The sequence below is a fragment of the Heterodontus francisci genome, chromosome 23 (genome assembly GCF_036365525.1).
Source record: "Heterodontus francisci isolate sHetFra1 chromosome 23, sHetFra1.hap1, whole genome shotgun sequence".
Lineage (NCBI taxonomy): Eukaryota > Metazoa > Chordata > Chondrichthyes > Heterodontiformes > Heterodontidae > Heterodontus > Heterodontus francisci.
The window spans coordinates 62,437,431-62,464,721 of NC_090393.1; the positions used below are offsets into that span (position 1 = coordinate 62,437,431).

The following is a 27,291-nucleotide window of genomic DNA, read 5'->3' on the forward strand; positions in this document are numbered from 1 at the left end:
TTCAGTTTCTAACTTCTATCCTATTAAAGAGCAATAGGTGAGAGTGTAAAACAGCACTTCAGTTGTAATTTTGAACTTTGAAGTATAGACTCTGGTGTTGAATTGATTTGCAGCAATGGGTTTAAAACTAAATAACTGCACAGAGGAATGGGCCATGAAGATTGAAACTGATAGACCCAGATTACCTATATTGCTCCCAGATTACCTATCGTTACGCCCAGATTAATTACTATTATGTTCATAATGTCCATCATTGTGTCCAGATTAGCTACTGGCATCTGCACAGCTTATTAGACACAAAACAAGGTTATCCTCTGGATTCTAAAATCCTGATGCTCTGTTGTTGCCTACAATGTCTTTTATGTTTATGGTATTTACATGGATTTATTTTTCAAATGTTTATAGCTTTTATTTTCCAGATGGTAATGTTCATTTTAATACTACTGTTACCAATTCAAAGTGTCCTTCAATCCACTTGCAGTGTGTAACTCTTGACCTGTGTAAATGTGTGTGCAGCACTCCACAATTGCAGCGTATTTTCAGTTTGTGTGCTGCAAATGAGGGATTATGTAACACCACTGCTATAACATTTCTGTCAGAAGCAACTAGATAAGTAAATGCATCACTACATGATTGCAGTGTGACAGGAGTCATTATCTAATCGGAGGTAATCAAGCTGGGAATGATGGAGTCATCTCCTGCTTCAAGGTGGCATCACAGAGACTACTGAAACCCCAGGCACTCATTGATTTTGGTGATCAAGGCAAAGGGCAGCAGTCTCACACTAACTGTGATCCATTCCCTGTTATTACTGTTGGTAAATGAAGGAAGGGGTCAAACACAGGAGCAAATTGATATTCTTGAAAACCAGACTCATCCTGCTTAATGAAATATGAGCTGTTTTTCAACTGGTCTTGACCTTTTTGTATCTAATTGTGAGAATACAATTGGTACCTTCTACACGCTACTGCCCATCATTACTGGTACCACATAGCTCAGGAAATATCCCTTTAAAATAGTCTGACATTTCTGTAGTGATTCTTCTCACTCCTACAAGACAACCATTTTTTTTTTAACCTAGAAAACATTCTAACCAATCACCAACCTCACCATTTCATGAATTGTGACAGTTCTTTGTACCATTGGTCACTTTGTACTTTTCTCAAAATTTTCACAAATGTTCAGTCATTTAACAATTTAGGCACATTTGACTATTCCTTCTCATTTAACTTTTTTGTCTGAAATAGCTTTTTAATAATTTCTATAATTTAATGCCAGTTGCAGAGTAGGTAAATGGACTTGACTAACACAATGTCATCTCTCTTCAGGTATTGCCAGGAAACTGTCTCAGTGAGTTCTAAAAAATTAAATCTTGAATAGGTTTTGATGCAAACACTGGGCTTCTGCAGTCCAGTAATCGCAACTGTTTAAAGATTTGTCCAACAACTGGTTCATTTCAGTAAGGGCAGCGTGGCCGGCAGTTACAGGATCGAGCTTGCACAGATGTCAGCCTGTTCTTGAAATTTGATAAATGAAGCAGGTGACTTGTTTTGTGGCTGCTTTTGTTTTAGTTGCCCTTGTGCTTCTGATGCAGAATGTGAATTTTAGGTGGTGACGGAGCTGATTGAGTTGAAACTGGGATGTCATGCCAGTGAAATAATCACTTGAATAGCCACAGGATAGAACCAGCTGAAAACGTTGCCTTGTGCTGCTAACGATTTCCGATGATGGGTATGGGCAGGCAATGTGCAGTGAGTAAAATGAAAGCAATATAAGAGCCAAAAATCTGTCTTGGATGAGTTATAATGTTTATTACCACATGCGTGGGTGTGTAAGCAGTGGGCTCAGTATGAGATGAGCAGAGATAGAAGCCTTCAAATTCATAATTTTTTTTAAAAAGACATACAATGATGTGGATAAAAGCAGGTTTTCTGGATTGTTCTCAGAAGTCAGAGCAGATTATGGTGCAGATGTCAAACAGGTTTTAAGTGCTTGCAACCTGTGTGGACGAAAGTGAGGTCTGCAGGGTGGATGAGCAGCCTGACCATGGCGACATGGTACAGGAAGCTGTTTAAGCGGGGGGGAGCAAAAAGGAATGTAGTGGTAGTAGGGGACAGTATAGTGAGGGGGATTGACACTGTTATCTGCAGCAAAGAGCGAGAGTCCAGAAGGTGGTGTTGTCTGCCCAGTGCCAGGGTTCGGGACATCTGCTCAGGGCTGGAGAGGAACTTACAGTGGGAGGGGGAGGAACCAGTCAACATGGTCCATGTAGGTACCAACGACATAGGCAGGACAAGGAAACAGGTTCTGCGTAGTCAGAATGAGGAACTAGGCACCAAATTAAGAAGCAAACTATCAAAGGTAATGATCTTTGGATTATTTCCTGAGCCACGTACAAATTGGCATAGGGCAAATAAGACTCGAGAAATGAATGTGTGGCTCAGAGACTGGTGTGGTAGAAGTGGGTTACGGCTCGTGGGGCACCGGTACCGGTACTGGGGAAAGTTGGGGCTGTCCCATTGGGACGGTCTTTACCTGAACCGTGCTGGGACCAGTGTTCAAGCGAGTCACATAACTAGGGAAGTAGAGAGGGTTTTAAACTAAATAGTGGGGGCAAGGGATAAAATTTGGAAAGATGTGGTTTGTTTTTTTTTAGTTTTTTAGAGATACAGCACTGAAACAGGCCCTTCGGCCCACAGTGTCTGTGCCGACCATCAACCACCCATATATACTAATCCTACACTAATCCCATATTCCTACCACATCCCCACCTATCCCTATATTTCCCCACCACCTACCTATACTAGGGACAATTTATAATGGCCAATTTACCTACCAACCTGCAAGTCTTTCGGCTTGTGGGAGGAAACCGGAGCACCCGGAGAAAACCCACGCAGACACAGGGAGAACTTGCAAACTCCACACAGGCAGTACCCAGAATTGAACCCGGGTCACTGGAGCTGTGAGGCTGCGGTGCTAACCACTGCGCCACTGTGCCGCCCAAAACAAAGAGTTGAGACAAGGCAAGAGTGAAAGGTATTAATATGGGAAATCATAAACAGGCCATGACAGGAAGAGACAGAGAGTACAAATCTGAGTAAATCAACAGATAAGGCTAGAGGTTACAAAGATAATAAAACGACAAAACTAAAGGCTCTGTATCTGAATGCACGTAGCATTCGAAACAAAACAGGTGAACTGATAGCGCAGATAGAAATAAATAAGTACGATCAGATAGCCATTACATAGACAGGCTGCAGGATGACATAGATTGAAACCTGAATATTGAAGGGGACATGACATTTAGGAAGGACAGGAAGCTAGGAAAAGGTGGAGGGGTTGCTCTTAATTAGTGATGGCATTAGCGCAATAGAGAGGGATGACCTAAGTTCAGGAAACCAGGATGTAGAAGCGGTTTAGGTCGATATGAGAAATGATAAAGGAAAGAAGTCACTTGTGGGAGTGGTGTACAGGCCCTCTAACAGTAGCCACACAGTAGGATGGGGTAAAAAGGAAGAAATAATGGGAGCTTTACACAAAGGTACGGCGATAATCATGGGGCAGTTTAATCTACGTATAGACTGGAAAAATCAGATGGGAAAAGGTAGCCTAGATGAGGAGTTCATAGAATGTTTTCGGGATAGTTTCGTAGAACAGCATGTTCTGGAACCAACCAGAGAGCAGGCTATAGTAGACCTGGTATTGTGCAACAAGGCAGGATTAATTAATGACCTCATAGTGAAGGTGACCCTAGGCAGCAGCAATCATAATATGATTGAATTTTAAATTTCAATTTGAGGGAGAGAAGAGTGAATCTAAGACTAGTATTTTAAACTTAATAAGGGCAATTACGAGGGCATGAAAGCACAACTAGCTAAAGTGAACTGGCAAAATAGGTAAAGGGATAGGTCAATAGAGTGGCAGACATTTAAGGGATATTTCAGAATACACAGAATAGATACATTCCAACGAGAAAGAAAAATTCCAAGGAGAGGACCCACCATCCATGGTTAACTACAAAAGTTAAAGATAGTACCAAAATTAAAGAAAAAGCAAATAATTGCACAAAGATGGGTGGTAGGTCAGAAGATTGGACAGAATATAAAAAACAGCAAAGAATGACTTAAAGATCAATAAGGAGGGAAAATTAGTGTATGAGAGAAAGCAAGCTAGAAATATAAAACAGATACTATGAGTTTCTATAGATATTTTTAAAAACAAAAGAGTTAACAAAGTGTGCGTTGGTCCCATAGAAAGGGAGTCTGGGGAATTAATACTGGAAAATAAGGCGATGGCAGATGAATTGAATGGGTATTTTGCATCAGTCTTCACTATAGAGGATACAAGTAACATCTCAGAAGTAAATCAGGAAATGGAAGGGAGGGGGGAACTGAAGAAAATTACAATCACCAGGGAAGTGGTATTGAGCAAATTGTTGAAGCTGCGGGCTGACAAGTCCCCAGGTCCTGATGGACTTCATCATAGGGTGTTAAAAGAAGTGGCTAGTGAGATAGTTGATATGTTGGTTTTAATTTTCCAAAATTCCCTAGATTCAGGGAAGGTTCCATTAGATTGCAAAATAGCAACTGTAACTTCTTTATTCAAAAAGGAAGGGAGACAGAAAGCAGGAAACTACAGGCCAGTTAGCTTAACATCTGTCTTGGGGAAAATGTTAGAAGCTATTATTAAAGATGTTATAGCAGGGCACTTAGAAAAATTCAAGGTAATCAGACATGGTTTTGTGAAAGGGAAATCATGTTTAACCAATTTATTGGAGTTCCTTGGGGGAGTTGCATGCTGTGGATAAAGGGGAACCGGTGGAGTTACTGTACTTAGAGTTCCAGAAGGCATTTGATAAGGTGCCACATCAAAGGTTATTGCGGAAAATAAAAGCTCATGGAATAGTGGGTGACATATTGGCATGGATAGAAGATTGGCTAGCTAACAGGAAACCGAGAGTAGGCATAAATGCGTCATTTTCTGGTTAGCAAGATGTAATGAGTGGTGAGGCACAGGGATCAGTGTTGGGGCCTCAATTGGATGAAGGGACTGAAGGTATGGTTGCTAAATTTCCTGTTGACACAAAGATAGGTAGGAAAATAAGTTGTGAAGAGGACATAAGGAGGCTACAAAGGGATATAGATAGGTTGTGAGTGGGCAAAGATCTGGCAAATAAAGTATAATGTGGAAAATGTGAAATCGCCCATTTTGGCAGGAAGAATAAAAAAGAAGCATATTATCGAAATGGTGAGAGATTGTAGAGCTCTGAGGTGCAGAGGGATCTGGGTGTCTTAGTGCATGAATCGCAAAAGTTTAGCATGCAGGTACAGCATGTCATTAGGAAAGCTAATAGAATGTTATTGTTTATTGCAAGGGGAATTGAATACAAAAGTAGGGAGGGCAGAGACCACATCTGGAGTACTGTGTATAGTATTGGTCTCCTTATTTAATGAAGGATGTAAATGTGTTGGAAGCAGTTCAGAGAAGGTTTACTAGACTAATACCTGGAATGGGTGGGTTGTCTTATGAGGAAAGGTTGGACAGGCTAGGCCTGTATCCGCTGGAGTTTAGAAGAGTAAGAGGCGACTTGATTGAAACATATAAGATCCTGAGGGGTTTTGGCAAGGTGGATGTGGAAAGGATGTTTCCCCTTGTGGGAGAATCTAGAACTAGGGGTGACTGTTTTAAAAATAAGGGGTCATCCATTTAAGAAAGAGATGAGAATTTTTTTCTCTCAGAGGGTTGTGAGTCTTTGGAACTCTTCCTCAAAAGGCAGTGGAAGCAGAGCCTTTGAATATTTTTAAGGCAGAGGTAGATAGATTCTTGATAAGCAAGAGGGGATGAAAGGTTAGCGGAGGTAAGTGGGAATGTGGAGTCGGGGTTACAATCAGATCAGCCATGATTTTGTTGCATGGTGGAGCAGGCTCGAGGGGCCAAGTGGCCCACTTCTGCTCCTAATTCGTATGTTCATATGTACACCTTCTGCAGCATGTCATTGATCTGCTCCACATACTCTTCAGCACAAAGGCACCAGTGAACTGTAGCTGGATCGTGAGAGGGATGATGGCGGAAGGGGACACGGAAGTGCGGACTCAACTCAAAGCGTTGCCCCCATCCCACCAGGTCAGGACCCAGCATGCTGCACAATCTGATGGGGAATTCTACCCCTGCATGGGTGCAGACGGGGCAGACTTTGGCTGTACACTTATGGGTTCCAACACCAGAGGACATTGGCTTCGAGCATCTCAGCAGTCAGAGCAGGGATCTGAGCAGCCTGCCTCTACCTCTCATGAAGACATAGGGGTGGAACCACATAATGAGCATTAGGGAAAGGAAGAGCAAAGATTTGTAGCTGCACTAGGGTTTGCAAAATGTTGTGTTCTACAGTTTTTGATCTTCAATAGAATCACGCCAGTTTTAGTAGTTGGCACCACTTTTGTGTCTTGCCCATTCTTAGTTGCTGGGTGACTTTTAAATTGCTTGATGAATGGGAAGACATAGATTGACAGGGTCCAATGGGAGAATGTTTGTTTGCAGAACTGCGTTGTATCTGTGGTGTTTTGGTGGGGTGGGAAGAGTGGCTGTTGCCTGTGGCTCTAACATCAGTCCACTGATGTAACCTAAGTGAACCTTGTAGTAATAAGGGCATCCCATGCAGCAATGTGAGCAGCTGGTGCTGCACTGCCCTCATCACTCCTCCTCCTCCTCTTCCTCCTCCGAATTATCTGAGGAGGATCTGAGCTATGCACCTTGATCCTCCTGCAGCTCCAAACCTCGCTGCTGTGCAATGTTGTGCAGAGTGCAGCACACCATGAGTAATCTGGAGACTCTGGCTGGTGTGTACTGAAGGGCGTTCCACATCTGTCTGGGCACCTGAAGTGCATCTTCAACATGCCGATGGCTTGTTCTGGTGGTCTGGTATATCTGGTGGTCATATGGCAGCCATTATAGCGCTCTTGGGCTTCATTGGTCGAATTTCTGATGGGTGTCATCAGCCAAATTTGAAGTTGGTATCGCTCGTCTCCTAGCAGCCACCCTTTAATTCTGCAAACAGATCTAAAGAAGTAGGGGTGCTTGGACTGCCGCAGGAAAAAGTCATCATGGCAGCTCCCTGGCAATCCGCACACCAGCTGCACATTGATGGAGTGGAAGCTCATGGATACTCCTGGTTGACCTTGGATTGCCTGGATTATCATGTGTGTGCAGTCGATGATGCTCTGCACCTGTGGAAAGCCAGCCGGAGATACAAACCTGAGCACCCGCTCATTCTGACTCGCATCATCGCAGGTGAAGTTGACATAATTGGTGGCTCTGGCAAACAAGGCATCTGTCAACTGCGTTATGCGTTTCTGTGCTGCCAACTGAGAGATCCTGGATATGTCTCCGGCAGAGCCCTGTAAGTACACGGAGGCAATAATCGTGAGGGTGATGATGACTTTGACAGTCACTGGTAATGCATGGCAACCAGGTCTAGCAGGGAGTGAGCCGTCTTCTAGGAGGCTTTGCCACCACCTGATGGGACAACCTCAGCCCGCAGAAGACCTGCTATTTGGAGAAGTCAAGGAAACTCAGCCCCTGCCTGTGTCATGGGTAGTGCCTCCTGTGACACGCACCCCTCTGCTGCCTCTAGCTCTGGTCATATTTCTCCTAGTCCAAGGTCCAATCTAAGGCAGCCAAGGTGCCTCCCATCCTGATGTGAATCAGAAAACTTCCAAAGTGTAGAACGTAAACTCTCAGCAAAAGTGCTGTGAACAAACCCTTTCCCACAGGTAACTAAGCCAAGCAGCTGTGACCACTTGAGTATTAATTGCAGCATTTCCATGAATTCTAATCACTGCTTCAAGTGCTGTCCTGCTCTCACTTTGCTTTCAAAGGCGAGTTTCAGAAAACCCGTGGATACAACGTTAAACCTATATTGAAATATTGCTTCAATTGAGCGATTACAATATGTTAATGGTAACTTGCCTCTCCCAATGGTATTATGCGCAACCAACCTAACATACCTGAGTTAAACACAGAAGTTGGCGGTATGGAGCCAGCTTCCCAACACACTTGCGTTTTTGCTGGATTTCACCCCACATCCAAGCCCATGTGCTCCTCCAGTTTAAAATTACTCGCATTGTTTCCACAGATCAGTTTTGAATTTTCCCCGTCTTGAACACAGGCCATGTCCTGCTGTTCTGGACAAGGTGAAAGAGCTATCATGGCCCACATTATCTAGCCCCTTTAGAATCCTCTAAACAGCCATAATATCACATCTCAATCTTATCTTATCCACTTAGAACATGCCTAATAATCACTGCTAACAATCCAATCCCTGCATTCCCATAGCTATTCTGACTATTCTCTGCTGCATCCTTTCAACAGCAGCAGTTAGAACCGTACACAGTATTCTGAATATGGTCACTCCAGTAAAAGGATTGGCTGCATGGATACAAAATTTGGCTAAAGGTCAAAAGCAGAAAGCAGTGGTTGTTTTTCAGACTGGAGGGAAGTATACAGTGATGTTCCCCAGGGGTCCGTATTAGGGCTACTGCTCTTCTTGATATATATTAATGACCTGGATTTGGGTATACAGGGCATAATTTCAAGTATGCCCTCTAACCAAAAAAAAGGACTCTGGTGTGTTGATAAGATAAGCTTTTTTATTTCTTCTGTATCGTGTGATTGGTTAATAATTTACTTTTTTTTTTACTTTTTTTGATTTATCTATTAATTGGTTATTTGAAAAAGACCATAGCAGAGAAGTATCAGAAAGTATTTAACTCATAAATTTATATAAAGTAATAAAGTAATTAACTAAGTAGAGATGGCTGGGCAGGTGATGTGCTGTAGCTGTATGATGTGGGAGCTGGCTGTCCCCATTGTGAACGGCAGGGACCACATCTGCAGCAAGTGTTGGTTGCTGGAAGAGCTCCGGCTCAGAGTTGATGATCTGGAATCTGAGCTTCAAACACTGCGGCACATCCGGGAGGGGGAGAGTTACCTGGACGTTTTGTTTCAGGAGGCAGTCACACCTGGTAGATTAAGTATTTCAAATTCGGTTAGTGATCAAGGACAACAGGGTGTGATTACAAGTGAGGCAGGTCGGGAGATCCTGAGTTCAGGAGTGGAAGAGCCTCAGCCTTTGACCTTATCCAACAGGTACGAGATACTTGCTCCCTGTGTGGATGAGGAAAAGGGCTGCGGGGAGGATGAGCCAACTGACCATGGCACCATGGTGCATAAGGCCATTCAAGAGGGGGGAGCAAAAAGACAAGTGGTAGTTATAGGGGATTCTATAATTAGGGGGATAGATAGTATCCTTTGCAAGCCGGATCGGGAGTCCCGCATGGTGTGTTGCCTGCCCGGTGCCAGGGTGCAGGACATCTCTGACCGGCTTGAAAGGATATTGGAGCGGGAGCGGGAGGGGGAGGATCCAGTTGTTGTGGTCCACGTTGGGACTAACAACATAGGCAAGGCTAGGATGGAGGACCTGTTTGGGGATTATAAAGCACTAGGAACGAAATTAAGGAACAGGTCCTCGAGGGTCATAATCTCCGGATTACTGCCCGAGCCACATGCAAATTGGCTTAGGGATAAGAATATTAGGGAAGTAAACACGTGGCTAAGGGAGTGGTGTGGGAAAGAGCGGTTCCATTTCATGGGGCATTGGCATCAGTTTTGGAACCGGGGGGATCTGTACCGATGGGACAGTCTCCACCTGAACCGATCTGGAACCAGTGTTCTAGCGAAATGGATAAATAGGGTGGTCTCTAGGACTTTAAACTAGTGACTCGGGGGGAAGGGAAAGGGAAAACGACAGGGAGTATGATGGTAAATAAAAAGGTAAGCAGCAGGTTAACATGTGTGCAGGAGGGTTTACGTTCACGGCAGACTATGAAAGAAGCAGAAAGGAAGGATAACTCTGGAGTTATTATTAGAGATGTTGGAAATCATGAGGGTAAGAAAGCTAGCATAAAGGCACTTTACCTGAATGCTCGTAGCATTCGTAACAAGGTTGATGAGTTAACGGCACAAATCATCGCGAATGAATATGATTTGGTAGCCATTACGGAGACATGGTTACAGGTTGGTCACGACTGGGAGATAAATATCCAGGGGTACCAGACTATTCGGAAGGACAGACAGGAAGGTAAGGGAGGTGGGGTAGCTCTGATATTCAAGGACGACATCAGGGCGGTGCTGAGAGATGATATAGGTTCTATGGAGAATGAGGTTGAATCCATTTGGGTGGAAATTAGAAACTCTAAGAAGAAAAAGTCATTGATAAGCGTAGTCTATAGGCCACCAAATAATAACATCACATTGGGGCGGGCAATAAACGAAGAAATAACTAATGCCTGTAAAAATGGTACGGCAATTATCATGGGGGATTTTAATCTACATGTAGATTGGTCGAACCAGCTCAGTCAGGGTAGCCTTGAGGAGGAGTTCGTTGAGTGTATCCGTGATAGTTTTCTTGAACAGTATGTAATGGAACCGACGAGGGAGCAAGCTATCCTAGATCTAGTCCTGTGTAATGAGACAGGAATAATTAATGACCTCATAGTTAGGGATCCTCTTGGAAGGAGTGATCACAGTATGGTTGAATTTAGAATACAGATGGAGAGTGTGAAGATAAAATCCAATACCAGGGTCCTCCGCTTGAACAAGGGGGACGACAATAGAATGAGGGAGGACTTGGCTAAAGTAGACTGGAAACAAAGATTTTATGGTGGGACAGTTGACGAGCAGTGGAGGACTTTCAAAGCAATTTTTCAAAGTGCTCAGCAAAAGTATATTCCAGTGAAAAGGAAGGACTGGAAGAAAAGGGGTAATCTGCCATGGGTGTCTAAGGAAATAAGGGAGGCTATCAAATTGAAAGAGAAGGCATACAAAGTGGCCAAAAACAGCATGAAACTAGAAGATTGGGAAAACTTTAAAGGTCAACAGAAAGCCACAAAAAATGCTATAAAGAAAGGTAAGATAGAACATGAGAAAAACTAGCACAGAATATAAAGACAGATAGCAAAAGTTTCTATAAATATATAAAACGAAAAAGAGTGGCTAAAGTAAACGTTGGTCCTTTGGAGGATGAGAAGGGGAATTTAGTTATGGGATATGATGAAATGGCCGAGGCATTGAACAGGTATTTTGTATCGGTCTTCACAGTGGAGGACATTAATAACATGCCAGTAATTGACAAAGAGACGAACGTAGGTGAGGACCTGGAAACAATCATTATTACGGAAGAGGTAGTGTTGGGCAAGCTAATGGAGCTAAGGATTGATAAGTCTCCTGGCCCTGATGGAATGCATCCCAGGGTACTAAAAGAGATGGCGGGAGAAATAGCAGGTGCACTGGCGGTAATTTTCCAAAATTCACTGGACTCTGGGGTAGTCCCAGCAGATTGGAAAACAGCAGATGTGACGCCACTGTTTAAAAAGGGAGGTAGACAAAAGATGGGGAATTATAGACCGGTTAGCTTAACCTCTGTAGTGGGGAAGATGCTTGAGTCTATTATCAAGGAAGAAATAGCAGGGCATTGCGATAGAAATTGTCCCATTGGGCAGACCAGGCATGGGTTCATGAAGGGCAGGTCATGCTTGACAAATCTTTTGGAATTCTACGATGACATTACGAGCAAGGTGGACAATGGGGACCCAGTGGATGTGGTGTACCTAGATTTCCAAAAGGCCTTCAACAAGGTGCCGCACAAGAGGCTGCTGCATAAGATAAGGATGCATGGTGTTAGGGGTAAAGTATTAGCATGGATAGAGGATTGGTTGACGAACAGGAAGCAGAGAATGGGGATAAATGAGTGCTATTCTGGTTGGCAATCAGTCACTAGTGGTGTGCCTCAGGGATCGGTGTTGGGACCGCAATTATTAACAATTTATATAGATGATTTGGAGTTGGGGACCACGTGTAGGGTGTCAAAGTTTGCAGATGACACTAAGATGAGTGGCAGAGCAAAGTGTGCAGATGACTGTGAAACTTTGCAGAGGAACATAGATACATTGAGTGAGTGGGCAAAGGTCTGGCAGATGGAATACAATGTTAATAAATGTGAAGTCATTCATTTCGGTAGGAGTAACAGTAAAAAGGATTATTACTTGAATGGTAAAAAGTTGCAGCATGCTGCTATGCAGAGGGACCTGGGTGTCCTTGTGCATGAATCGCAGAAGGTTGGTCTGCAGGTACAGCAAGTAATTAGGAAGGCAAATGGAATTTTGTCCTTCATTGCTAAAGGGATTGAGTTTAAAAGCAGAGAGGTTATGTTGCAGCTGTATAAGGTACTGGTGAGGCCGCACCTGGAGTACTGTGTGCAGTTTTGGTCTCCTTCCTTGAGAAACGATGTACTGGCACTGGAGAGGGTGCAGAGGAGGTTCACTAGGTTGATTCCGGAGTTGAGGGGGTTGGCTTATGAGGAGAGACTGAGTAGATTGGGATTATATTCATTGGAGTTCAGAAGAATGAGGGGGGATCTTATAGAAACATATAAAATCATGAAGGGAATAGATAAGATACAAGTAGAGAGGATATTTCCACTGGCAGGTGAAGCCAGGACAAGAGGGCATAGCCTCAAGATTAGAGGGAGCAGATTTAGGACTGAATTAAGAAGGAACTTCTTCACCCAGAGGGTTGTTAATCTATGGAATTCTTTGCCCAGTGAAGTAGTTGACGCTTCTTCAGTAAATGTTTTTAAAGCTAAGGTAGATATCTTTTTGAACAATAAAGGAATTAAGGGATACGGTGAGAGCGCGGGTAAGTGGATCTGAGTCCACGAAAAGATCAGCCATGATCTTATTGAATGGCGGAGCAGGCTCGAGGGGCCGGATGGCCTACTCCTGCTCCTAGTTCTTATGATCTTATGATACGAACTCTAAAATGTAGTAAACCATAAGGAGGATAGTAACAGACTTGAGGAGGACATGGACACACTGGTGAAATGGGCAGACACATGGTGGATAAAATATAATGCAGAGAAATATGAAATGATAAATTTTGGTAGGAAGAATCAAGAGAGGCAATATAAACTAATTTGAAAGCGAGTGCAGGAACAGAGAGACCTTGGATGTATGTACAAATCTTTGAAGATGAGAAGACTGGTTTTATTTTTTAAAAAAAGCACATGGGATCCTTATCTTTGTGAATAGAGTATGAAAGCAAGGAAGTTTTGCTAAACCTTTATAAAACAATGGCTCAGCCTCAACTGGATTATTGTGTTCAATTCTGAGCACTACACTTTAGGAGCGATGTCAAGGCCTTAGAGAGGCTGCAGAGGAGACTTACTGGAATGATACCAGGATTGAGGAACTTTCAGTTATGTGGAGACACTGAGAAGCTGGGACTGTTCTCCATTTTCAAAAAAAGGAGCACAGGATAAACCTGACAATTACAGTTTATTGGTCAGTTTAAAGTCAGTGGTGGGAAGTGTTTAGGAACAAGAATCCAGGAGAAAATTTAACAGCTTCTTGGATAAGCATGGACTAGTAAAGGAGACCCAGCATAGATTTGCTAAGGGTATCCTGCTTGACTAACTTGATAGAGTTTTTTGATGAGGTAACAGAAAAGGTGAATGAGGGCAGTGCAGTGTGTCTGGATTTTCAAAAGGCATTTGATAAAGTACCATATATTAGGCTTGTTAGCAAAATTGAAGCCTATGTGATAAAAGGGGCAATAGCATCATGGATAAAAATTAGCTAACAGATAGAAAATAGTTGTGATGAATATCTTTGTTGGACTGGAGGGAGGCATATATTGGTATTCTCAGGGTTCAGTGTTGGACTACTGTTCTTGATCTATATTAATGTCTTGGACTTAGGGGTACTGGGTACAATTTCGAAATTTGCAAATGACACAAAACTTGGAAGTGTAGTACATGGTGAGGAAGTTCATAATAGAATTCATGATAGATAGGCTGGCAAATAGGTGGACAGATGACAGATGAAATTCAATGCAGGAAAGTGTGAGATATATTTTGGTAGGAAGAATGAGGAGAGACAATACATGCTAAATGGTACATTTTAAAGTGAGTGCAAGAAATGAGAGACCTGGGCTTTTGGTGAACAAATCTTTGGAAGTGGCAGGACAGGTTAACAAAACAGGTTAACAAAGCATTTGGGATCCTGGGTTTTATAAATAGAGGTATAGAGTACAAAAGCCAGGAAGTTATTCTAATCCTAAAAAAACACTGGAAAATTGTATCCAATTCTGGGCACCACAATTTAGGAAGGACATGAAGGCTTTGGCGAGGGTATAGAAGAGATTTACTAGAATGGTTCCAGAGCTGAGGGATTTACAGCATGGATAGGCTGGAGAAGCTGGGGTTGTTCTCTTTTGTGCAGAGAAGGTGATGAGGAGATTTGATAGGAGTGTTTAAAATCATGAAGGGTTGAGATAGAGTAAATAAGGAGAAACTGTTTCCAATGGCTGAAGATTCGATAACAGACTTCTGGTGATTGGCAAAAGAACCAGAGGTAACATGAGAAAAAATTTGCCTTTGCAACGAGTGGTTCGTATTTAGATTGCACTGCCTGATAGGGTGCTGGATACAGATTTAATAGCCTCAAAAATGGAATTGGACAAATACTTGAAGGAGAAGTAATTGCAGAGATATGAAGGAAGAGCAGGAAGTGGAACTAAATGGAACTAAAAGACTCAGTGCAGACTCCGTGGACTGAATGGCCTCCTTCTGTGCTGTACTATTCTCTGATTCTAGTCCAGAGTAGGTTAAGAAGAAATTTGACAGAGGTGTTCAAAATCATGAATGGTTTTCATAGAGTAAATAAGGAGAAACTGTTTCCAGTGGCAGAAGGGTCAGTAACCAGAGGTTACAGATTTAAGGTGATTGGCAAAAATAAAAGAGGCGACATAAGGACCCATTTTTTTTACACATCGAGTTGTGAAAAAGAAAAGAAATTATAGAGCTGTGAGGAAAGAGCAGGGGAGTGGGATTATTAAACTCTGTTAAAGAATTGATGGGTTGAATGGCCTCCTTCTGTGCTGTATCATTCTATGATTGCCTTCCTATTTCAAAAATCAAGGGAGTGCTGCACTGTTGGAAGTGCCGTCTTTTGGCTGAGACATTAAACCTAGGCTCTATCTGCCTGCTTGGGTAGATGTAAAAGATTCTGTGGCACTATTTCGAAGAAGAGTAGGGGAGTTATCCCTGGTGTCCCGGCCAATATCTATCTCTCAATCAACATCACAAAAAGAGATTATCTGGTCATTATCACATTGCTGTTTGTGGGAGCTTACTGTGCACAAATTGGCTGCCGCATTTCCTACATTACAACAGTGACTACACTTGAAAAAGTACTTAATTGGCTGGAAAGCCTTTTTGGTCGTCTGGTGGCTATGAATGGTGCTATATAAATCCAAGTCTTTTTTTATTTCAGGTCAATATTGACCGATTAATACATTCCAAAAGTTGATCTGCTTTACTTACTGGTGCTGAGCATTGTTTCGATAGCTTCAATTTATTGTCAGTCAGGGCCAAATCAAGTTCTGAAGAAGGGTCACTGACCCGAAACGTTAACTCTGCTTCTCTTTCCACAGATGCTGCCAGACCTGCTGAGTGAATCCAGCATTTCTTGTTTTTGTTCCAAATCAATTTACTTCCATGCATATTATTTCCTTTCCATTAGTATTAGAGGTGGTAGTTTACCTTATCTGTTTGGCCTCACTACAGCACAATCCTCTGAAGCCCCATCCTTCCTAAACCTATTGTAAAACAACAGTTAACCAAAGCTCCATGTAACCAAACTTGTCAGTGATACAGTAGTGGAAGGTATCTTACATTTGGTATGTGCACTGCCTACTGACTCAGGCACACCCAACTTGATGAGTTTTCATGTTGCATAGTATTATCCTCTCCTCTCCATCCTCTCAACCTGAATAAAACATGGGTAACCTCAGGTCCTTAAACAAGTAGTGATGCCAACTGGGGTTTGAATTGGAATTTTGATCTCTTATTGACTATTAGAGTCTTGGACCTGACTTCAGCTCTTGAGTTTTGGTGATTTACCTTGCATGTTTTGATATAGGACATGGAAGTTCCCAAGACCAGATGCCAAATGTATACTTTAGTTGTGTGATTCTGTGCACTGAATCTGACTCTTGTCAGGGGGTGTATGGCCTGGATACCCACCATTTTCACCTGTTCCTCACAAACTTTTTTGGTGGGGGGGGGGGTGTAATTTTCCCAGGCAAGGGAGGTGGGTTTGGATGCATGCAGGGAGTTAAATCCTCTAAAAGTGATGTCAGGTAGGGATCCTGACCTTATCTTGCCATGTCCTGGCTTTCACCCGGGCAGGTTTGAAGGCGAGTGGGGAGCCCCCCTGCTGCTATCAGGTAAGGCGTTTAAATATTAGAAGCATTCAAGTTCCTTTTAGCCAAGGATTCTGGGTTTAACAGGCAGCAGACCTGTTTCCCGAGCTGTCAGCAACTCATCAGGGTCACTGAGGTGAGTGCCCAGCGGGAAGAGCTTCTTCAGTGAAACTGGCCTTTGATCAGTTACACTGAAAAGCAGCAGCCATGGCCAGGTAACAGGCTGCCACTCTCAGCACTACTTCTCTGAGAATTCTATCATTGTTTGACAGGTGATTGACAATTCCTTGGATGTCACTTCACCCATCTTGCACTTCCCCAACCTTCAGCTGCACGTCCCTGCTGCCAGCTTTCACCACAGCATGGCAGCAGATTATACAGCTCTACTTTGCACCTCAGTTTTATTTATTATTTTTTTAATTTAGAGATACAGCACTGAAACAGGCCCTTTGGCCCACCAAGTCTGTGCCGACCATCAACCACCCATTTATACTAATCCTACATTAATCCCATATTCCTACCACATCCTCACCTTCCCTCAGTTCCCCTACTACCTACCTATACTAGGGGCAATTTGTAATGGCCAATTTACCTATCAACCTGCAAGTCTTTGGCTGTGGGAGGAAACCGGAGCACGTGGTCACAAGGAGAACTTACAAACTCCGCACAGGCAGTACCCAGAATCGAACCCGGGTCACTGGAGCTGTGAGGCTACGGTGCTAACCACTGCGCTGCCAGTTGAAAAACAAGAGGAGCTGCAACACCAACAGTGCCAGCAACAGCACCAGTTGCCTTCTCCTCAGCCACATGCAGTTCTACAGGGCAGAGGAGATGGACACAGAGATCCAGTTCCAAGGAAGCAAGGCTCTCAACACAGGGTCTTCAGGCAGAGGATCAGCTCTCTCGACGTGTGAGCACCAGTGCCTCAGGAGGCTCAGGTTTCGCTGCAGGTCATTGCTGACATTGGCAGCCTCATGGAACAAGATCTCCTTCCCAATGGACCAGGTGGGTGTGCATTTGCCAGTGGCCGTCAAGGTGCCTGTCACTGGCAAGCCATTTCCCCTGGGTCTCTGCCTCTATCCAATATTGTGTGCTGTTTTCTGCAAGGAGAGAAAGCAGAAAATTATGAGTGTTAGGAATGGCTTGTGTGGAGAGAAGGGAAGGACAACATTTGTGGAGAGTGATTGTGAGGAGGTGTCTGGAGAGAGAGGAATGAGCACAGCTGCAAGATGTTTTGTTCTGGGTGCTGTGCAGGAGAATGCTGGGAAAGTCAGAGCGTGGAGCTTGGCACCTGAAAGTATATTGCCACTCACCTTTCCCACCCTCCTGAGGTCCTGGGTCCTTGTGGTGCACTGTCTCCAGGTTGGAGAGACAGCAGATCTGCTGCTGACTTCCTTGGCTGCTTCTGTGCACACCTGCTTGGTTAGAGCAATTGTCTTCTTTCTCCTATCCTTGGGAAAGATCACCTCACTGCAGGACATCCAGGTTAAGAGTGAGAGACCTGGGGAGCAAACTTCCTAGATCTCCTCTCCATATCTATGGTTGCTGCAGCCTCAAAAATCCAAGTAACAATGAGCCATTCTAAAGCCATTAGTGGTCCCATTAATTGGAAACCCTTCCATTGACAGAGTAGATGTGTCATTCTGTCTGCCCTCCCAGATTAGTCAGGGAATCAGAGGTGGAATTCTAATGCTGTGGCTCAGTTAAAGAGCCTCAGCAAAGCCCGCTACAGCTGTCGACAGGCTAACGGTCCTGACGTTTCAGCTAGGACTAAGGTCAGAAAATTCTACCCTTTGTTTCTCTTTGGTGTGCTATGACATAAACCTTTAATCAGAACAGCTTCACAAAACTTAAGGGTAGTGAATGCCTCTCTCTATTCTTAGCCACGACATGTTGAGACTTGGCCTATTTGTGGTATATCGATGTCATGGATCAGTTTTTTTTTGTTCATTCATGGGATGTGCGTATCGCTGGCTACGCCAGCATTTATTGCCCATCCCTAATTGCCCTTGAGAAGATGATGGTGAGCTGCCTTCTTAAACTACTGTAGTCCATGTGGTGTAGGTACACCCACAGTGCTGTTAGGAAGGGAGTTCCAGGATTTTGACCCAGTGACAGTGAAGGAATGGCGATATAGTTCCAAATCAGGATGGTGTGTGGCTTGGAGGGGAACTTGCAGGTGGCGGTGTTCCCATGCATCTGCTGCCCTTGTCCTTCTAGTTGGTAGAGATCGTGGGTTTGGAAGGTGCTGTCGAAGGAGCCTTGGTGCATTGCTGCAGTGCATCTTGTAGATGGTACACACTGCTGCCACTGTGCGTCGGTGGTGGAGGGAGTGAATGTTTGTGGATGGGGTGCCAGTCAAGCGGGCTGCTTTGTTCTGGATGGTGTTGAGCTTCTTGAGTGTTGTTGGAGCTGCACCCATCCAGGCAAGTGGAGTATTCCATCACACTCCTGACTTGTGCCTTGTAGATGGTGGACAGGCTTTGGGGAGTCAGGAGGTGAGTTACTCGCCGCAGGATTCCTAGCCTCTGACCTGCTCCTGTAGCCACGGTATTTATATGGCTAGTCCAGTTCAGTTTCTGGTCAGTGGTAGCCCCTAGGATGTTGATAGTGGGGGATTCAGCGATGGTAATGCCATTGAATGTCAAGGGGAGATGGTTAGATACTCTCTTGTTGGAGATGGTCATTGCCTGGCACTTGTGTGGCACGAATGTTACTTGCCACTTATCAGCCCAAGCCTGGATATTGTCCAAGTCTTGCTGCATGTCTACACAGACTGCTTCAGTATTTCAGGAGTCGTGAATGGTGCTGAACATTGTGCAATCATCAGCGAACATCCCCACTTCTTACCTTATGATTGAAGGAAGGTCACTGATGAAGCAGTTGCAGATGGTTGGGCCTAGGACACTACCCTGAGGAACTTCTGCAGTGATGTCCTGGAGCTGAGATGATTGACCTCCAACAACCACAATCATCTTCCTTTGCGCTAGGTATGACTCCAGCCAGTGGAGAGTTTTCCCCCTAATTCCCATTGACTCCAATTTTGCCAGGGTTCCTTGATGCCATACTCGGTCAAATGCTGCCTTGATGTCAAGGGCAGTCACTCTCACCTCACCTCTTGAGTTCAGCTCTTTTTTCCATGTTTGAACCAAGGCTGTAGTGAAGTCAGAAGCTGAGTGGCGCTGCTGGAACCCAATCTGAGCATCACTGAGCAGGTTATTGCTGAGCAAGTGCCGCTTGATAGCATTGTTGACAACACCTACCATCACTTTACTGATGATTGAGAGTAGACTGATGGGGCAGTAATTGGCCGGGTTGGGCTTGTCCTGCTTTTCGTGTACAGGACATACCTGGGCAACTTTCCACATTGCCGGGTAGATGCCAGTGTTGTAGCAATACTGGAACAACTTGACTAGGGGTGCGGCAAGTTCTGAAGTGCAGGCCTTCAGTGCTATTGCTGGAATGTTGTCAGGACCCATAGCCTTTGCAGTATCCAGTGCCTTCAGTCGTTTCTTGATATTGCACGGAGTGAATCGAATAGGCTGAAGACTGGCATCTGTAATGTTGGGGACTTCAGGAGGAGGGCCAGATGGATCATCAGCAGAGCACTTCTGGCTGAAGGTTGTTGCAAAAGCTTCAGCCTTACCTTTTGCACTGATGTGCTGGGCTCCTCCATCATTGAGGATGGGGATATTTGTGGAGCCAGCTCCTCCAGTTAGTTGTTTAATTGTCCATCACCATTCACGACTGGATGTGGCAGGACTGCAGAGCTTAGATCTGATCAGTTGGTTATGGGATCGTTTAGCTCTGTCTATCACATGCTGCTTACGCTGTTGGGTACGCAAGTAGTCCTGGGTTGTAGCTTCACCAGGTTGACACCTCATTTTGAGGTATGCCTGGTGCTGCTCCTGGCATGTCCTCCTGCACTCTTCATTGAACCAGGGTTGATCCCCCGGCTTGATGGCAATGGTACAGTGGGAGATATGCCAGGCCATGAGGTTACAGATTGTGGTTGAGCACAGTTCTACTGCTGCTGATGGCCCACAGTGCCTCATGGATGCCCAGTTTTGCATTGCTAGATCTGTTTGAAATTTATCGCATTTAGCATGGTGGTAGTGCCACCCAACACGATGGAGGGTATCCTCAATGTGAAGACAGGACTTTGTCTCCACAAGGACTGTGCAGTGGTCACTCCTACCAATACTAGTATGCAAATAGTTACTTCCAAACTCTGCTGTTGAGTCTTAATCTGACAGCTCAGGGCTCAAGGCTGATTTTATATATTTAATCATGAAGATTCCCGTCTCTTTCTTTGGATTAACATGTTACAAAGAATTACATAGAATGTAGAGCACAGAAATGAGCCATTTGGCCCAAATAGTCTTTGTTTATGCTCCACATGAGCCCACTTCCCACCCTACTTCATCTAACTCTATCAACATTATCCTTCTATTCCTCTCCCTAATGCACTCATCTGGCTTCTCCTTAAATGCATGCATGCACAATAGATAGAGGACTTCATGTTGATCGATACACTGAACTTGCATGCAGTCAAATGTCCTTGTAATGTACTCTCTTCCTCTCTGTTCTTTCTCAGACCTGCTGTGCTATTTGCCTTGTGCATCACCTGGACTCTCTACTGCTCCCTCCCTGCACTGAATTGAAGCACATCCCCAAATAAATATAAAGAACAGACTTTGAAAGTGCCCTGCTGTTTGGGTGATGGACTGTTTGTTTCTATGTGGAGCTTGAACATTCAGAGCACAAGGAATGTAATATTCAAAGCTACCTTATCAGTCATTCTTTGTAGCTGTTTGAATTTTCATAGAAGTCCTGATAGAGAAGCTCACTGTATAAGTCATTGAAGAAAGTTGCCATATTTTATTTTACCGTGATTCTCTGGTCTGCAGGGAGTAGAATTCATTGTCACTGAATCAGTTAGGATAATGAAGAGGAGGAGGGGGCTGCTGAAAGGGCACATTGGGAGAAATCTGACGGAAGCCAGACATGGTGTTTATGAAGAGACTGGGAACTGAGGGCAGTGATTGACACTTCAAATCAGCACCAGAATGGCAAAGCATTGGGAGTGCCTCTCCTGGATATTATGTATTTCTCATGTCAGGCATGTTAACTTTCAGAACATCCCCTGCAAGCTGTCCAAAATGTGCACAGCATTTCCCAGAGGCACTTCTCTGAGTTACTTCAATCTGTGTGTCTAAGAGACTCCATGTAATCAAACCAATGATTTTATGCTTTTCTGAAACCTTGTGCTGTGTTTAACCCACTAACCACTGTTGATATGGTACCTGTTAAAGGGTCATTGTCACTCAGGAAATCTTTTGCTAGGTTAGTAAATAGAAAAGCAGCCTCAATATTGGCAACATTTTCCGCTCATAGCATCCACTTTAAAAAAAAATTAGCTGCTGAGACCCTAACCTCTGGAATTTCCTCCCTATTCCTCTCCGCCTCTACTTCCTACTTAAGATGCGCCTTAAAACCTACCTCTTTGTCAGTGTCAAAGTTTGTTTGATAATCCCCTTGGGATGTTTTACTATGTCAAAGGTGCTATATAAATGCGAGTTGTTGTTGGATGTGTTTCTGCATGAATTGAAGTCCTGTTAAATTGATGACCCCACACTCATACTCATTGTATCCCTAAGTAATCGAAACTCAGTGAAGCTTCAACTCCTTGTGATTGCTGAGTTGTAGTGATGTTAATGAGCTTGTATTTGTTTTCTTTAGGAGAGGTGGTTAAATATGGCTGAGAGCAGAGATGTAATGTTGCCTCCTACATCTACCCGCACATTGAACAGTTGTAACACATGAGCCCTTCTAAATGTCCTCAGATTTTCACCATATTTTAGACTGACTTATTTGTTCTCATTAGATCTTGGGTTCAACTCTGTAGGTGACCCTTAACTTTCTGCAATCCAAGATGGGATTCTTTTTCCAAATAGAATAGCTGGGCTGCCTATGCCACTTTATGGAACAGGGTTTTTGCAAAGTGTCTAACTGATTCTGAACTTGGTGCACGGTGCCTCCCTGGGTGAGTACGTGGTGCAGCTCCAGGTAGAGCACTTCATGTAGTTTCAGTGGCTGGAGTGATGCTTGACAATGTGTTGTTGAAATGTTTTGGGGGTTTCAACTTTCAATGCCTGTATCGCAGATTCCAATGGCCATTGGAAATACTAATATTCACATAGCCATGTATTACATTCCACCAGGTGGGGTTCAGCATGCAGAACCTGCATGAGATTATGAGAAAAATAGTCTTTGAATGATGTGACATTATGTGGCGCTCACTGTATTTCCTGCTTTTGGAAATGACACCTGAGGAGATTTTGTGTGATATACCTGAACAATAGGTACCTAATGCTTCCATTGTTCTCCTATCATCAACATAACAGGGGCCATGTAGAGTTTAGGCACTTCCCAGAAATTGGAGAGAGAATTGCTCCTCGTAGCGAAGAATACCATGAAACTGAACAGTTCTCCTTATGTATTCCAGGGATTCTATCCCAAGAGAAAGAATACTTTAATTCATATTGTCATGCAGGCCTCCACCACCTGCCAAGAATGAGACATTAATTTCACCACATGAACATTAATTTTTAAACTGTTACGGGAGTAAAGAAAGAACTTATTTTTTAAAAGAAAACCCACCAGACCTGTGACTGGAAAGACATTTGCATAGTAACAGACAGTACTTGGAAAGGACAAAGGGGCCACTCCCTGCTCCAATTTAATCCATAATGGACTTTTGATTACCAGATGTTGAAGGTGGAGAGGCTAGCATTCCCAGTTAACTGCTAAGCTGTGGTCAAACCAGTTTAGTCACATTACTAACTGGCTGTTGGAGTTTTTTGAATTTGGACTTGCCACAGAGAATTGGAACTCAGAAAGCTGTTTGCTCCTTGACTGAGAACATCTCTCTCCTGTCTGCTCCTGTCTCTTTCTCACGGAACTGAAGACCCATTGAAGACACATGAACCCCAAGAGAGAAAAGTCTCCTACAGTGAACAAGGTTTAAGAAGAATACTGGGCCCCAACGAATAGCAAGAATTACCTACAAGCAAGAACTGCCTACAAAAGGACTACAGTGAGCTTGAAGCATAGTAACAAGAAACTCTTCTGATATTGCCTCAGACCACTTTTTTGCTTCTCTTTTCTGTCTCTATTTGCATGTGCATATCGCGTATGCATATCTATCGTGGGGTGTAGCGTGTATCCTTAGGTGTTAACCGAATTAGAGTTTAAGTTTTAATAAATTTCACTTTTATTGTTTAAACCTAAGAAGGCCTGTTTGTGCTCATTTCTTTCCCTTATAATTGGAAAGTGGTGAACAAGGGTTCACCCTGGGAGCTCAAAACACGGTGTGCTTAAAATTGCAGTTGCAGTTTCTGATTCATGTGCTTCCTTTTAGAAAAATGAATAAAATACAAGTGTCCTGCCATGTGATTTTTCCTGAGTGTTGCTATGTAAATTGTTGAGGGGGTTTAATGATTCTGAGAGAGAAAATCTAAAGAGCCTCTGAGCCACGTGTCTGGTTGAGTATATCCATTTTATGAACAGTTTAATAGAATGGTTGTCATGGTGCCTCTGTCATCCTTTTCTGGAGGTGTACTCTGGACATAAGTGATTTACATGTAGCCTTGACATGCAGTCTCATTCGAAAAAGGGATCAGAAGATCGGGAAGCTGCACCAAGAATGTCCGAGTGTGAGAATGCTGCGGCTCTCAGGTCTCAAAACAGCTAACTGGAAGGAAGGAAGGAGGTGGGCTGTACAACAGTAAGTGGGAATGGGATTTTACAGACAGCCTGTAGAAACCCAGTTCCAGACATCTCTTTCATGTCCTCTGGTTAATCCTAATATCTGAGTTTGACCAGATAATGTGTGGGCTGAGAATTCAAATGGAGGGAGGAGGATTTTAATTTTGTTTTGAATGCTACACGTTGCAGGATGAAGGTAGTGTACTGCAGTGTTGTTTGCCAGAGCTTTATGCTAGTCTCAGCTTGTTACTGCATCCAAACATTGTGTTTCACTTGATTGTGAATCAGCATTTTAACTTGTTGATAACTAAAGAATGCGTGTTTCTCTGTCATAACACCATCAAAAGACAAATGTCTCCAGTAGAATAAGATAGATCTAGAAGTATATAGTACTCTGAACTGAGGTGACTACAGAGGATAGTGGATATGGTATGAAGCATTAGCAGCAGTCTGTCTGTCTTGAGTCTGTGCTGCAACAACAACAATAACTTATATTTATATGGCAACTTTAATGTAATTGAATGTCCCAAGGCACCTTACAGGAGCATTACAAAACAAAATATGACACCAAACCTCAAAAGGAGTGGCAGTCCAGGAACGAGCCCTCGGGTGGTGGTCCAGGAGCGAGCCCTCGGGTGGTGGTCCAGGAGCGAGCCCTCGGGTGGTGGTCCAGGAGCGATCCCTCGGGTGGTGGTCCAGGAGCGATCCCTCGGGTGGTGGGCCAGGAGCGAGCCCTCGGGTGGTGGGCCAGGAGCGAGCCCTCGGGTGGTGGGCCAGGAGCGAGCCCTCGGGTGGTGGGCCAGGAGCGAGCCCTCGGGTGGTGGGCCAGGAGCGAGCCCTCGGGTGGTGGGCCAGGGGCGAGCCCTCGGGTGGTGGGCCAGGAGCGAGCCCTCGGGTGGTAGGCCAGGAGCGAGGCCTCAGGTGGGAGCAAGGCCTCAGGTGGGAGCGAGCCCTGGGTGGTGGGTCGGGAGCGAGCCCTGGGTGGTGGGCCAGGAGCGAGGCCTCGGGTGGTGGGCCAGGAGCGAGCCCTCGGGTGGTGGGCCAGGAGTTGTGGGTGTGGAGCGGGCCTGCAATAGGCTGTAACAACCTAGTGTGACTTGGCAATTTTTAGTTTATACAGACCTGTGTACTCAGTGACCTGTTTCTGAATTGCTCTTATTAACATGAGCTGACCATTGCATTGTCTGATGAAGGGTGTTTGTGTAATCCGTTTAGCATCTTGCACCACAGCAGTGTGTGAATGGATTGGCATCAGCCACAAGAAAACTCTTCAGTGTGTTTCTCCCACAGCACAGGGATCAATGTTTACCAGTCCCACACAGACCATTGAATGCCAAGCTAATCCTCAGCAAACATGTTGGTGGAGGGTGTAGGAAGCGAGATTGTCAATGATTCCCATTTTCCCCTCTGTCATCACTGCAGTCTGAACTCTACACACTCGCTGGGGGTGGGAGGCAGGGCAAGCAGAGTGACATAAAAGGAAGTTTGCTACTTTGAGTTGTCCAACAAAGCCAGTATTCCAGCTTCCCGCTAAGGCACGTTAACGTGTTGCTGTCTTGCAGGGCTTCAGTCAAGCTTGTTGTGATCGGCTATTGTAAAAGGTTAATGTTTTTGAATCATCTTTACTGAACAATGTTAACTTTTAGATGTTTGTATTCCTTTGTAAGGATCACTTTCCTCCTCTTCAGTCTACGCTAGGTCATTCCCCATCCTCAGAAGAAGCAAGTCATCAGCAGGATTTTAGTTGGCACATTGCTGAACTCCACAGGGTATTTCCTCACTTCCTCTCAGTGTGTAGAAAAGATCAGGGCCCATCTTGTGATGTGTATACAGGCCCAGCATTGACAAATTTGAAAGCACTGGGCAGTGCCTTTGTGTTCATGTGATTGGTTGGATTCTGATTTGTCCACGTCATGAGTACAAAGTGATAGACATACCAACTAGAGGCCAAAACAGAGGAGTGAGAAGGTTCAGCACTGAAATGAGAAGACCAGCTGCAAGCTGCTTTGTACACTTCATGGAAAAGAAGCTACAGAGGAATGATAGCATCTTTCACAATCTCAATGTTCCACAAATCTAAAGAGAGTGGCAACTTTTAATTTAAAATAAACATGATCATTCAGAGACCCTTGTGCCCCTACAAATCCATTATCAGTCTTGAAGGTGCCAAACACAGCATCAGGTACTACTTCGAAGGCAGTGTGGGGCATATTTTGAATCTTTCAATAAAAAGTCTAAAGTTAATTTTTGTTCTTGCAGTCGGGGGAGACACCAACCACACCAAAATACTCCAAGGACTGTAAGGAAAGCTTCTTCCCTTCCACACCCAGCACTGTCACTACATCTGCTCCCACTTCGACTACACCCAGCACAGTGGTGCCTGAAAATGTCAGGCCAAGTGACTCTCAGTCTAAAACGAGGTTAAGCCACACTGTCCAGGAGGACCTCCGAGGTGCCGAGGTTACACCAATGTTGACGCCGCGAGATGTTGAGTCCCAAACTGCTGGTCCAACAGAGACACTGTCCAGCCACTCATATGTCACTCAAGGTAAACTTTACTGCTGCTTAAAACAATAACTTGCATTTATAAAGTGTCTTTAACATAGGAAAATATCCCAAGGTGCTTCACAGAGGCCTAAGAAAAAATGGACATCATGCTAAAGGGAGATAGACGAGGAGGAGAAGCCAAAAGCTTGATCAAAGAGGTGGGGCTGAAGAAGGATCTTCCAGGGTGTGGAAAGGTAGGAGGTTTATGCAGCTGAAAGATGGTGGGGTTACAGAAGAAGCTGGAGTCGGGGGGGGGGGGATGGAGAAATTGGGGATGTTTGTAGGCTGGAGGAGGTTACGGAGATGGGGCGAAATGAGGCCATGGAGGAATTTGTTCACAAGGTTGAGAATTTTAAGTTGCAAGTGTTGAGGAACCAGGAGCTCATATTGAGCAGGGAGGACAGGTGCAAGAGGCAAATAGGACTTGTAGTGGGATAGGGTATGGATAAGGTAAGTGTGGAGTTGGCACTTTTTTATAACAGCGAAGGCAATGAGATGGTTTCAAAGAACGGATTTTTATTTCCCCTATAAACTTAATTTTCATGAAGGACAGCATGCAGGAAGGGAGGGGAAGTTTGGTTTCCATTTCTTTCCTTCACTTTGCTCTCCTGTCCTCAAGGCAGTGACTCATGCAGGGTCTGGATCGTAGATATTGCA

At 44.3% G+C, this 27,291-nt stretch overlaps 1 protein-coding gene across 4 annotated transcripts in view; it reads left to right on the forward strand.

Moving 5' to 3' along the window:
- cabin1 (calcineurin binding protein 1) overlaps positions 1-27,291 on the forward strand; it is a 678,888-nt gene that overhangs the window by 626,332 nt on the left and 25,265 nt on the right. For all 4 annotated transcript variants that reach the window (XM_068055415.1, XM_068055418.1, XM_068055416.1 and 1 more), the window contains one exon: positions 26,347-26,635. In XM_068055415.1, coding sequence (XP_067911516.1) covers positions 26,347-26,635 — 289 coding nt within the window. The remainder of the gene's footprint in view (positions 1-26,346; positions 26,636-27,291) is intronic.